This window comes from Oratosquilla oratoria, chromosome 30, assembly GCF_046742065.1.
Source record: "Oratosquilla oratoria isolate Oo_2021 chromosome 30, ASM4674206v1, whole genome shotgun sequence".
NCBI classification, from domain to species: domain Eukaryota; kingdom Metazoa; phylum Arthropoda; class Malacostraca; order Stomatopoda; family Squillidae; genus Oratosquilla; species Oratosquilla oratoria.
In genome coordinates, this window is record NC_134806.1 from 7,690,261 (window position 1) to 7,703,912 (window position 13,652).

Sequence of the window (13,652 nt, forward strand, 5' to 3'; positions counted from 1 at the left end):
ACACATGGTTCATCACAAACAGACTCAAAATAGCTCCAACCAAATCTACAGCAACACTTCTCACCAACTGGACAAAAGAACACAAATACATACCTCATCTCTACATCAACAACACTCTAATACCACACACAAACACACCGAAAATTCTTGGTGTAACATACGATACATCCATGTCTTTCAAACAACACCTCACAAACATAAAAAACAAATGCACACCTAGACTTAACGCACTTAAGTCAATCACTGGAACAACATTTGGACAAAACAAAGAAACTAATATAACAATATACAAACAATGTATACGCTCAGTGATGAATTATGCGAGTCCTGCATGGGCTCCTAATCTCAGTGAGACACACCACAACACACTTCAAATCATACAAAACAAAGCCCTAAAAACAATTACAGGCTGCACAAATACATCACCTACAGACCATTTACACCATGAAACAAAAGTCCTCAAAGTCAAGGAACACCTCGACATGAGAGGCACACAAACACTTGCTGCAGCCACCACAAACACATCACACCCGTTACACTACATAGCAGAACACCCACACACACCAAGAAACATTAAAACTACACCCAAAGACCTTTATTACACAAAGATACTCTCTTCTCTTCCTCCACAACCACCAAATACCAGCCTCCGGAAACATATTCATAATCATATCACTCACCGCTCCATTAACACACTGAAAGACAACACACTGCTGCATGCCAGACCCCCTGATATCCACCCTTCTGAATCCTCTCTCCCACGTAAGGACAGAGTCCACTTGGCCAGACTGCGATGCGGTCACCACCCAGCACTTCTAAGCTACCAGAGGAGGCTGGACGACCGTGTTGTGAACAGCTGCCCAGGATGTAACACTTCACCCCATACCATACAACACATAATGGAAGACTGCATTATACACAATCATGCACGCAAACAACACAACATACACTCTATAAAGGATTTGTGGGAAAACCCAGTCTCGGCTGTGGCCTTCCTTGGGGAGACGGGACTGCTCGGACAGACAGTCTAGGGAACGACAACAACAACAACAACAACCCAGGTGCCTTACCTGCTCTCATCATTTTACCAACTGCTTTCACTTCATCTTTCCCTATTTCTCCACCATTTTCCTCACTCATCACTCATTTTCTTAGCACTTCCCACTGCAACTACCTTTCCTTCCCTATCCTCCTTCACCTTGAGCAGCTCCCTAAAATACTCTGCCCACCTTCCTCTCACTGCTTTCTCTTCCATTATCATCTCTCCATCTGCACCTTTTACCTTATCTTCTCTACTTGATTCACCAGATGATCATTAATTTATCAAATCATGAAATCAGACCATCTATGTTGGTATAAGTTACTTTTAATTTTTTCCTTTTCCTCCTTGTTTTCAGTTTCCTGGGTTCCCTTTCTTTTGATATACCATTTTCTCAGCCTCAATTCCAGCACTTATAAAAAAAAAATCTTATTATCTTTGAGCTATGTTTAATATTCATTAACTTTTTATCATTTTCGTTAGGAAACGTAGCCTAGGCCTACGCATACTGAATAAAGTCCTGTCATCTTTGACCTACAAATCCTTTTTGTTGGTTACATTAAAATCATGGTAAAGCAAAATTAGGAAAAAATATTTCGAAACACATTCTTTTCGTTTACTGTTACATTTTATTAATTGCAAAACATAAAAATACAAAATGCTGTGCCGAACATTTTGTCATCGACAACAGACTAGGCATAAAAAAATACTGTTACATTTTATTAATTGCAAAACTTAAAAATACAAAATGTAAGGCAAAATTAGGATTTTTTTTATTTCAACAAAACACATTCTTTTCGTTTAAGTACTGTACCGAACATATTGTTATCGACAACAAACTAGCCTAGGCATAAAAAGTTTGTTATATTTTATTAATTGCAAAACATACAGAAATACAAAATGCAATGCAAAATTAGGAAACATTTTACTTCAAACAAACAAAATGAAAGAATATTTAGCTGGCTGGGATGCTGACGCTGCCGGCAGCCTGCGAAAACTATCGTACTCGCGTCTCGCAGCGTGCGGAGTAATGTACTGCACTGCCAGGCATAACATTGCAATTCTATTACTCTATTAAATGTTAGATATTATTGCACCATCTCGTGGTCGTTAAGTCGATCAGTCGTAAGTAGCATAGGTCGTAAGTCGACGACTACCTGTAGTTAAACTTTTTTTTTTATCATTTCCTTGTCTAAATAGGCAAATGCCACTTTTATTGACCTCAATGAATTGTAGGTTTCTCTGACTATTTTATTAGTATGCTTATCCGGTGTCAAGTCTTTGCTGATCATCACTCCAAGGTCTTTTTCTGAGTTTACTTTTTTGATGTCTTCATCAATTTTATAATTTCTTGATATTCTGTTTTTACTTTTTCCAAATTCCATTATACTACATTTCTTTATATTGAATTTCACTTCCCACTTTTGAGTCCATTTCCAGATCTTGTCTAAGTCTTGTTGTAATGAGTTGCAATCCTCCTCAGTTTTTACTTTAGTATTTTTGTGTCATCTGCAAAGAAATTCATATAACGCTCTACTCCTTCATCCATGTCATTTATGTATATGTTAAACATGATTGGGGCCAGTACTGATCCCTGTGGGACACCACTTATCATTTCTTCCCAGTTTGAGAATTTATCTCTAATTACTACTCTCATTTTCCTCCCAGTCAGGAAGTCTTTCATCCATTCCAATAATTTTCCTCAGATACCACCTATTGACTCTATCTTATTAGTTTATTGTGTGGTACCTTATCAAATGCCTTTTGTAGGTCCAGAGAGGCACAGTCTGCCCAACCATCTCTCTTGTATTATGTCTATTAACCCCTTCAATACGGGCCAAAATCTAGCGTGCGAGGTTGCGTCATAATACATTATAAAAAATAAAGTTATCGCTGTATTGCTCGTTCTCTTTCACCCGTGAATTTTGATAACCATAGAAAATATGATGAAGCCAGTTTACAGAGTATGGGGGTCACGCAGGTACAACTACAATATATATAATCAAGACGCCGACATCGGCATCCTTGCGTACCCACTTGCTCCTCATGATGCCTACGTAGGCGGCGTCATATCGAAGGAGTTAATCTTTAGTAGAAGCAGATCAAGTTTGTTGTACATGATTTTCCTTGTCTGAATCTAAATTGATCTGGATTCAGTATAGTTTTTTCTTCCAAATGTTTAACCCATCTATTTTTGACGATCTTTTCGCAAATTTTTGCTACTGTGATGTCAGGGAGACTGGTCTGTAACTTGATGGGTCTTCCTTGTTTCCTCCCTTATAAATTGGTACAATGTTTGCCTTCTTCCAGTCCTGTGGCACTTTTCCTTCTTTAAGTGAGAATTTAATTATATTGTGTATTTTATCTGTTAACCCCTTCCATACGGTGCCGCATACGTAGGCGTCATGAGGAGCAAGTGGATACGCGAGGCTGCCATATCGGCGTCTTGATTATATTTATTGTAGTTGCCCCTCCGTAATGACATACTCTCTAAACTGTCTGTAATCACATTTTCTATGGTTATAAAAATTCACGGGTGAAAGAGAGAACAATCGATATAAGCGGTGACTATATTTTATGATGCGAGTATTATTACGACACTTCGTACGGCTGGCATCGGCTGCTGCCCGCGAGATTTAAGGCCCGTACTGAAGAGGTTAATTCCTCCATGCATTCTTTCAGTATCCAATTTGCAATTCCATCTGGACCATGTGATTTTCTGATGTCAAAGGTTTTGATTTGGTCACTGATTTCCTTCTGTGTTACAATTATTTCTTTCATTGAGGGGGATATCTCTCTATTTCCTCACAGGTGAGTTTTCTATTGTGAATACTGATTTGAAGTGGTTCATATTTTCAGCCATTTCCAGTTCTTCTGTATATTCATATTTCCCTTGGTGCAGCTTTTCTATTTCTTGTTTGTTCTTCAGTTTGCCATTTACATACCTGTAAATTAGTTTGGGTTCTTCCTTGCATTTTTCTTTTTTTTTCATAGATTCTCTTTTCATCTCTGCGTATTTTTACATAATAATTTCTTAGTTTGATGTACATTAGCCATTTACTTGTTTTCTTGTCTCTTTTCCATTTCTTCCAAGCTTTGTCTCTTTTATCCTTAGCCTCACTACACCTTTTGTTGTACCAGATTTTATGTATGTTCTTTCCATTTTTTGTTGTGGCATGTATTTATTCATTCCCTCATTATAAATTTCTTTTAGTATATTCCATTTCTCTTCCATCCCTGTTTCTTCATTTAGGAATTTTTCCCAGTTTGCATTGCGAAAGAATTTTTTGAGTTTCTCAAAATTTTTGTTGTACATTAGTCTTCGTATTCAATGTTTATCATTTCTGCTTTGATCAATTTGCTCTTTCAATTCAAATTCTATTAGTACATGGTCACTCTCTCCTATTGGAGTTTTGTAATCAATTTTATCGACAATTTCAGTCTCTGTCGTAAGTATTAAATCCAGCCTTGATGGTTCTTCACTACCTCTGTATCTGGTATTTTCATTTATCCGCTGAGTCATTGTGCATTTGATGGCCATGTGGAGCAGGACATTGCCCCAGAGTTCCTCTCCACCCTTCACTGTCATTTCCTCCCAACATATATCTTTTGAATTGAAGTCACCCTTAATTACTGTATTTCCTCTGTCCTTCAGTATATTAGTTAATTCATATTTTGTATCTTCTAATATTTTGGAATGATCATTTTCTGTCCAGGACTTTGTTTTGGGGGGCACATACTCCACTACAAATTTTCTACTCTTCATATGTTTGCTTTCAACTTGTATCATAATTGATTCCACATTATTTTATCCTTCAGTTATTTTTGTTACATTTAAATCTTTATTAGTCAAAATTAATACTCCGCCACCCTGTTTATCCTTTCTATTTTTTTGTCCAGAAGCTGTGTAAACCTTGTCCCACAGTGTTGGGTGGTGGAGTATACTTTAATTTAGTTTCCACTATTCCCATTATTTCTGGTTTTTCTAAGGCCAGGTAATCATTTAATTTGTTCATTCCTGAAGTTATTCCATCTGTATTGGTATAAACTATTTTTAATTTCCTTTCTCCTTGTCTTTTTCTGTCTTCTTTGTTACCTTTTTCCTTATAGAGTGAGTCCTCCTTATACGGTAATTCTTTATCCGATAAATCCTTTTATCCTTTTAAAAAGGATTTATTGGATCAAGAATTACTGTATAAGGAGGACTCACTCATGCCATGCACACAAAATAGATCCAGAACTGAACAGGTCGTGTCAAATAATTACAGGTACCCTAAAACCAACGCCCCTACATACTATCTACAGACTGGCAGGGATTCCACCACCCCACACTCGGTGCAAAATAATTACCAAGGAAAAATATAAACAACAAAATGATCCCAGGCATCCACTATACGGTCACCTGAAGTCCCGCCAAAGCTTCATGATGGTGGAGGGACTGGATCCAACCCAAGCTGTGGCCCATAGACTAGAATGTTGGCAGGAATATGACAATCTGGGCCATAACGAGGCCATACCATGCCCAAATGAGACCTTGCCCCCAGGAGCAAACCTAACCAAGAAGGACTGGGTAACCACAGAGGAAGAGCCAAGGTGGGCAAAACGAGAGAAAATCAACACAAGTGGGGATACACTAATAGCCCCCAATGTCCCTGTGGCGAAGTACAGACGATGGTCCACGCCCTCCGGGAATGTCCATTGAGTCCCCATTGCTCCGACCAAGACCTTAGGGAAGCAAATGAAACTGCCCTTATATGGACACGGTTCTGGTGCGACAAGATATGATGATGATGATCCGATAAATTCACAGTTACAGTATTTGGTCATTACTACCCTCGATTCTATTTATAGTAAGAAAAATTCACAGATATGGTATCCGCTTGATATTTTGAAGAGGAAAGAACAGGGAGAAGGTACGTCTGCCATATCCTATTATTACATAACTACAATGTTGTAACACATTTGTAAAATTCAACAAGAACCCACTGTGTTGGATAAGAAGTGAAAAAGATGATATCCACATATTTCGATCACGGACTGTGATCCTCTTCAGTGGATCACAGTCTGAAGAGGATCACAGTCCAAGATCGAAATATATGGATATCATCTTTTTCATTTCTTCTTATCCAACACAGTGGGTTCTTGTTGAACTATTATTACATGTTATAATGGGTTCAGTATACAGTAATTTCAATTTGCAGTAAGGTTTTCAGGAATGCAAATGCATATGTACCATATAACAAGGACTTAGTATACCATTTTCTCAGCCTCAGGTCTACCACTCAAAAAAAAAATTGTTTTTTCAGTTTCAGTTCTTTTTTTTTTTTTAATTCTCTTTGTATGGGTAATCCTGTGACCTTACATCACACACATTTCCAACTCCCTGCCCATGAGAGTTGGAGTAACAGCTCACAGGACAGCGATACTGAAAATATTTCCGCTCTGGGCAGGATTTCAACTCGCACCACTGGTGTAGTAGTAGTGAATGCTACCACTGCCATCATTATGTGGAAGAGGTCTGGTGGGATGGCTGCCTCCAGTTTGATTTATTGTGGTCTTGGATCACGTGTTGGATTCATGATCAACAGCTATTACCTTCCCAGATGAGAGCTCAGAGCTCGTATATGACCAGTGTATAGGGAATGCTATGACTGTACACACACACACTCCCTGTGGAGTTCCACAGAGATCGGTACTGGCGCCAGTAATGTTTACTTTTTATGTGAATGTTATGGACGAGGGTGTGGACAGTTACCGGTACATGAACTTCTTTGCTGATGACACAAAGTTGTTGAGAAAAGTGAGCTCTGAAATAGACTGTGAGTCACTGCAGAGAGATCTGAACAAAATTTGGGAATGGAGTCAGAAGTGGGAAGTGGACTTCAACATGAAGAAATGTAGTATAATAGAATTTTGAAAAAGTAAAAACAGGATATTAGGGCAATATAAAATTGGTGAGAAGGATGTAAAGAAAGTGGGATTTGAAAAAGACCTGGGAGTAATCATCACAAAGAACATGTCCCCCAATAAAAAGATAAAAAGAATTGTCAGAGAAACCTACAACTTGCTGCGGTCAATAAAAGAAATGGTGAAGAAAATATTAGTCACACTGATAAGACCAAGACTGGAGTATGCAGTAACACTATGGTCACCCAGTACCAAAAAGAATAAAAGGAAAATTGAAAGAATCCAAAGAGCAACTATGGAGATGGCCCACACTTCCAGAACTGTCTTACAAAGAGAGAGATTGTGAAAGCTAGAATTACTGACCCTGGAACAAAAAGAGAAAGAGGAGACTTGTTTACCATCTATAGAATCATGAGAGGTATGGAAGCCCTTGATAGAGAAGAATTACTAAAATGGGATACTAGAAATACAAGAGGACATGGAAAGAAACTCAAAAAGGACAGTTATAGAAGAGACCTGAAAAAGAACAGCTTTCCCTACAAAGCAGGTGATATATGGAACAAACTAGATGATGATAGTGTGTGCAAAAATCATACATGAATTTAAGAACAGTTTAGATACTGTGAGATATAGAGATGGGACACCACAAGCATAGTTCCCCTTCCCATAAGATACAACTAGGTAAATACACACAACTCCCTGCCCACAAGAGTTGGAGTAATGGCTCACAGTGCAGTAATACTGAAATTATTTCAGCACTGGGCAGGATTTGATTTGTACTGCTGGAGTAGTGGTTGTGAACCCTACCATTGTGCCATTGAACTGTCAAGTGCATCCGACTTTGAAATGCAGTATTTTAAAAATTGAAAAAAGTAGACTATGCTATTATGGCTAAATACATAAAGAAATCTTGCATATATTAAATAGCTGATAAAAAGTATATATGCTGTAGCAGAGGGCAAGTGGTATTGCCATTAAATCATATAATACAGGTTGTTAAAAAAGTTGCACATAATATATTTGTGAATCACAAAATTTGGGTGGACACTACATATCATGAATGTTGCCCATTTCTGTAAAATGAGCAATGATCTAGATTCAATTGAATAATGGACAGGGTGCAGTTCATTGAAGTAATTTGTAATTGATCATAATAAAGAACCAAGATGTTAATTTCTCAGCCATTTTAGATATGGAAGAAAAAAAAATACTATTTCAAATATAATTGTAATGTAGCATAACTTTTGATACGCCCTTGGCAGGGATAAAATTTTTGCATATTATATTAAAGTACTTCTTCCTGTGTTTGGCTTGATTCTACAGAATTGGATTGAATTGAAGAGCAATGAGTGGACCATTTATGCAATGACACCTTTCACACAACATGTGGTGCCTCAGCCACAAACATTCAGCCTGCTTGGGGAAGAGGAGAATAGCAAAGTAAGTCTTGTCACATAATATTTACCTAATTTTGTGTACTAAATTGTAATATAAAAAATATAATCTGAAATCTGCCTGTTCTTAGGCTTGGCCATCCCCTTTATAAGGGAGAAAGGTTCTTTGGTATGTATATATTTGATACAAAAGAAGTACACTTATGCCCTGTCTCTTTTTTTTAAGTGTCACCAGTATTTTTAGATTCTTATTTATTTTTAGCTTAGGCTGTATCATCAAAGCTATTCCAAGAGTTGATGTATCTATTTTTTTTTTCTTTTTTTTAACCTTTTTTTTTAACGTACCCTAGAAATGCCTTTTTTTTTTTTTTTTTTTTTTTTCCCCTATGATCTCATGATGCCCTGTTGTCTCAAACCAAGAAACCTTATCTAACAATTTTATCAAATCCCTTCACTAACCAGAATACTACTATCAAATCACCATTTTCTCTTCTTTTACACAATGCTAACAGGTCCTGTGACAAAATGATGTGTGGCGTCAATAGGGGCACTGCATATAGTTCCTAAAGCATTAGCTGCATGCTATCTATATACCAAGAGTTTTTCCCTCTTATAAGGGAGATAGCTAAGACAGAGGTACATACCTATTCCCACCCATTTCACTCCCATCCACCATCCTTTCCACCCCTCCCATCTCAGGGATAATGAGTCATCCCTGCATCTGCCAATTGCCCTGGGTCAAACACAATGCAAGAAGACACAACATATCCAGGGCAAGGCCATTTCATTTGATCGGCGACCACCCCCTCTCCATCCCTTGAAGAAGAAGAAAAAAAAAAATATATATATATATATAGTAGACAGGGAGATCCCTTTGGGCTGCATCAAAATATACATAAGCACCCCCCCCCCAACCCTCCCTGTCTTGCATAATAATATCATCCATACACATTCTTTACTCATCCCTATCTCTTGCATTCTCCCTTCCTTACTCAACAGACATTCCCCTCTTGCTCAGCACCCACTTCACTCCATCCATCCATCTCATCCTTGGTTGTCCCCTCAAGTTCATTCCCTTCACCTTTGCCTTCCAGTGCCCAAACCATCCCAATAATCTTTCATCAGCCCCACTTCCATTTCCTCTTCCACTCCTGCTCTCCTCCTCACCTTGTTTCTCACTATATCCAACCTATAAAAACAGAACAGAGGACAGGACTAGGTATCCTACTCTCTGTAGCCCCAAAAGGGGACATTCCTAAAACAAGTAAAGGCTGCATGCTAATTAGCAAAATTTTTCTGCACACTAACATGTAGCTAATACCCCAGATGGGGTAAATACCCCAGACAGGGATAAAATATACAATGAGAGATTAAAAGCACAGGACCTGTTAGCATTGTGTAAAAGAAGAGAAAATGGTGATTTGATAGTAGTATTCTGGTCAGTGAAGGGAGTTGTTGTTGTTGTTGTCGTTCCCTAGACTGTCTGTCCGAGCAGTCCCGTCTCCCCAAGGAAGGCCACAGCCGAAACTGGGTTTTCCCACAAATCCTTTATAGAGTGTATGTTGTGTTGTTTGCGTGCATGATTGTGTATAATGCAGTCTTCCATTATGTGTTGTATGGTATGGGGTGAAGTGTTACATCCTGGGTAGCTGTTCACAACACGGTCGTCCAGCCTCTTCTGGTAGCTTAGAAGTGCTGGGTGGTGACCGCATCGCAGTCTGGCCAAGTGGACTCTGTCCTTTCGTGGGAGAGAGGATTCAGAAGGGTGGATATCAGGGGGTCTGGCATGCAGCAGTGTGTTGTCTTTCAGTGTGTTAATGGAGCGGTGAGTGATATGATTATGAATATGTTTCCGGAGGCTGGTATTTGGTGGTTGTGGAGGAAGAGAAGAGAGTATCTGTGTGTAATAAAGGTCTTTGGGTGTAGTTTTAATGTTTCTTGGTGTGTGTGGGTGTTCTGCTATGTAGTGTAGCGGGTGTGATGTGTTTGTGGTGGCTGCGGCAAGTGTTTGTGTGCCTCTCATGTCGAGGTGGTCCTTGACTTTGAGGACTTTTGTTTCATGGTGTAAATGGTCTGTAGGTGATGTATTTGTGCAGCCTGTAATTGTTTTTAGGGCTTTGTTTTGTATGATTTGAAGGGTGTTGTGGTGTGTCTCACTGAGATTAGGAGCCCATGCAGGACTCGCATAATTCATCACTGAGCGTATGCATTGTTTGTATATTGTTATATTAGTTTCTTTGTTTTGTCCAAATGTTGTTCCAGTGATTGACTTAAGTGCGTTAAGTCTAGGTGTGCATTTGTTTTTTATGTTTGTGAGGTGTTGTTTGAAAGACATGGATGTATCGTATGTTACACCAAGAATTTTCGGTGTGTTTGTGTGTGGTATTAGAGTGTTGTTGATGTAGAGATGAGGTATGTATTTGTGTTCTTTTGTCCAGTTGGTGAGAAGTGTTGCTGTAGATTTGGTTGGAGCTATTTTGAGTCTGTTTGTGATGAACCATGTGTTGAGTGTGTCAAGGTAAGGCTGGATTATTTCTGCGGCTTTGTCTGTGTTACGATGTGTGCATGTGATTGTTATGTCGTCTGCGTAGGAAGAGATTTGTATTTCTGAGGTGTCTGGCGTGGGTAAGTCATGCATGTATAGATTAAATAATGTGGGGGATAGAACTGAGCCCTGTGGTACTCCGTTCTTAATGTTTCTGATGTGTGATGATTGGCCATTATATGACACATGAGCATTCCTGCCTGCCAGATAATTGGCCAGCCATCTTTTGGTGTTATTGTGCATGTCTGTGTTATATATTTTATTTGTTAGGTTGTGGCGGGGGATAGCATCAAAAGCTTTACTAATGTCCAATGTTATAAGAAGTGTTCTGTGGTGGGGCCTATCTGAATTGATGCCATCTAAAATTCTTTGTGTGAGGTTTGTCAGAAGAGTGTTTGTGGAGTGTAGTGGCCTAAAACCGTGTTGTGAGTCAGCAAGGGGAATATATGGTGTGACAAGTTTAAGTATTAGGCGTTCAATGACTTTAGAGGGGGTGCAGAGAAGTGTGATTGGGCGGTGCGATGTTGGGATTGTTGGGTCTTTGTTCGGTTTTGGAATGGTGATTATTTTACCATGCTTCCAGATGTCGGGTATAGTGTTGTGTGAATAGCTGTAGTTTGCAATGTTTGTGAGTGCGTGTATACCTTGTGGTCCAATGTGTTTTAGGTGGATGTTGCTTATGTTATCAGGGCCACAGGCAGATGAGTGCTTGAGACTATGCATTATGAGTTTTGTCTGACTGTCTATGAAGGGTGTATAGTCTGAGTCTGTGGGAAAGTCTTTCTTACGTCGAATGGTGCGTCGGTCGTTAGGGTGAGATGTAAGATGGCTCGTCTGTGCAAAATGACGTATGAGTGCGTTTGCTTGTTGTCTGTTTGAGGGTAGATTATCTGTTGTTGTGATTATTGCTGCGTGAGAGCGTGTAGTGTTAGTGTTGGATAGTGTAATGCTGTTGAGTGTTTTGTACAATTTGCTGGTGTTTGTTTTGTGATCAAGTGTATTGATAAAGTTTTGCCAATTTTGTGTTTTTTGTTCATGTATTTTATTGGCAATCACAGTGTTTAGTGTTTGTATTTGGTCTGCTATGTTTTGAGGGATAGGTGTGGGGGTATCGTGTTTAAGTGTGTCACGTTGTCTGATGAGGCCTTGGATTTCTGGTGTGAAGTTGGGGTTGTGTGATTTTCTGTTGCCTCTAGGGATGTATCTCTTGTCTGCGTTTTGTATGATTGTATTAAAAGCGTGCACAGCATTGTTTATGTTTGTGATTGGTGTACTGTTAAGTGTTTCAAAATGTTGTTCTGTCTCTTCAGTAAAGGCTTCCCAGTTAGCTCTCTTGTAATTGGTGTAAGTGTGTCTGTGGCCAGCTGGGGTGCATCTTGTTTTGGTGGTGATGATGATTGGAAGGTGGTCAGAACCAAGGGCTCCGACCACTCTCCATGATGTTGTTGGGGTTAGGCAGGGGGAGCAAAAGGTGATATCAGGAGAGGAGGGAGTGTAGAGGGCTTGGTATGGGATATGTGTATGATTATGCATGTTGTTCATGATAGTCAATGAGTCGAATTGAGTCTGTATATCAAGCCCTCTGTCTGTGTCAGGGTTGTCGACAAACCAGGCAGACGACTTGGCGTTGAAGTCACCACCCATGATCAGGTTGGGGATTGAGGTTAGTTGGCTGAGCTGAGGTCTGAAGGTGTTTGGAACTGTGGGGGATGATTGGGGGGGAATGTACATGTTAACTATTGTTAGTGTTGAATTGTTACCTGTGCGGATACGAATGGATTGGGTTTCTGTTGTGTTATCTGTGGTAGGGAGGAGAATTTTGGTTGTGGCACTTGTGTCCACAAAACAGATGGAATGGTGGATCAGGGTGATGAGTCCACCGCCATTGCCGTCAGTCCAGTCTTGTCTGATGGTGGTGTAATTATGAAATGATGGTGTTTTGTGTGAGTGTCTTAATTTTGTTTCTTGTAGAATTGCAATGTGTATGTTGTGTTGTTTAAGAAAGTGTTCAAGTTCATGTTTTTTAGTGTTAATACCGTCAATGTTGTGTTGTAATATGTTGATGTTGTGTGTTTTGTATGTGTTGTATGTTGCCGTTTGGGGTTGAGGTTGGGGTGGTAGTGGGGAAGGTGTAGGATCTGGGTCAGAGGGGGGGAAAGGAGAGATCGGGGACAAAGGAAGGGGAGTACTAATCGGGGGTAAGGGCAAAGGGAAATTGGGAGTGGGTAAGGGTGTTGGCTGTGGTTGGGGAGGTGGGATTGGGGTTACTGGAGGGCAGGTAGAACATGTCCAAGTGTTTGTGTATTGGTTTGTGTCAGCAAGTGTTGTACAAGTGAGGTGGGCCCAGTTTTTGCACATATTGCACTGAACTGAGCCCTTTGTCTGTCTGCTCGAAGTAATGGGTTTAGAGCATGTTGGGCATGTGTATTTTGTGGTGGGCCCAGGATTGCTCTCTACATCTCCGGCTAAAAGTAGAAGAAGAGGGGTGATCGCCGGAAAATGACCCCTCAGTGCAGAAAAAACGTAACATTGTGTGTTGGAAAAAAAGGATTGTGGTACTCCCCCAGGTAGGCGTAGCTCCTCCTTGGGGATCGGTGCCATCTGCGTAGAGCTGATGGCCAGGGGTAGTTGCTGCTGATTGGCCCCCAACTCTTGGGGTTGGGGGGTGGTCCCACGACGTAGACGTTGCAGCTCCAGGACCAGTGAAGGGAGTTGATAAAATTGTTAGATAAGGTTTCTTGGTTTGAGACAATAGGGCATCATGAGA

General features: G+C 39.9%; 1 protein-coding gene across 5 annotated transcripts in view; it reads left to right on the forward strand.

Annotated features, from left to right (window-relative positions):
• LOC143041005 (lipid scramblase CLPTM1L) overlaps positions 1-13,652 on the forward strand; it is a 138,888-nt gene that overhangs the window by 40,266 nt on the left and 84,970 nt on the right. For all 5 annotated transcript variants that reach the window (XM_076212537.1, XM_076212538.1, XM_076212539.1 and 2 more), the window contains one exon: positions 8,270-8,386. In XM_076212537.1, the coding sequence (XP_076068652.1) occupies positions 8,270-8,386 (117 nt within the window). The remainder of the gene's footprint in view (positions 1-8,269; positions 8,387-13,652) is intronic.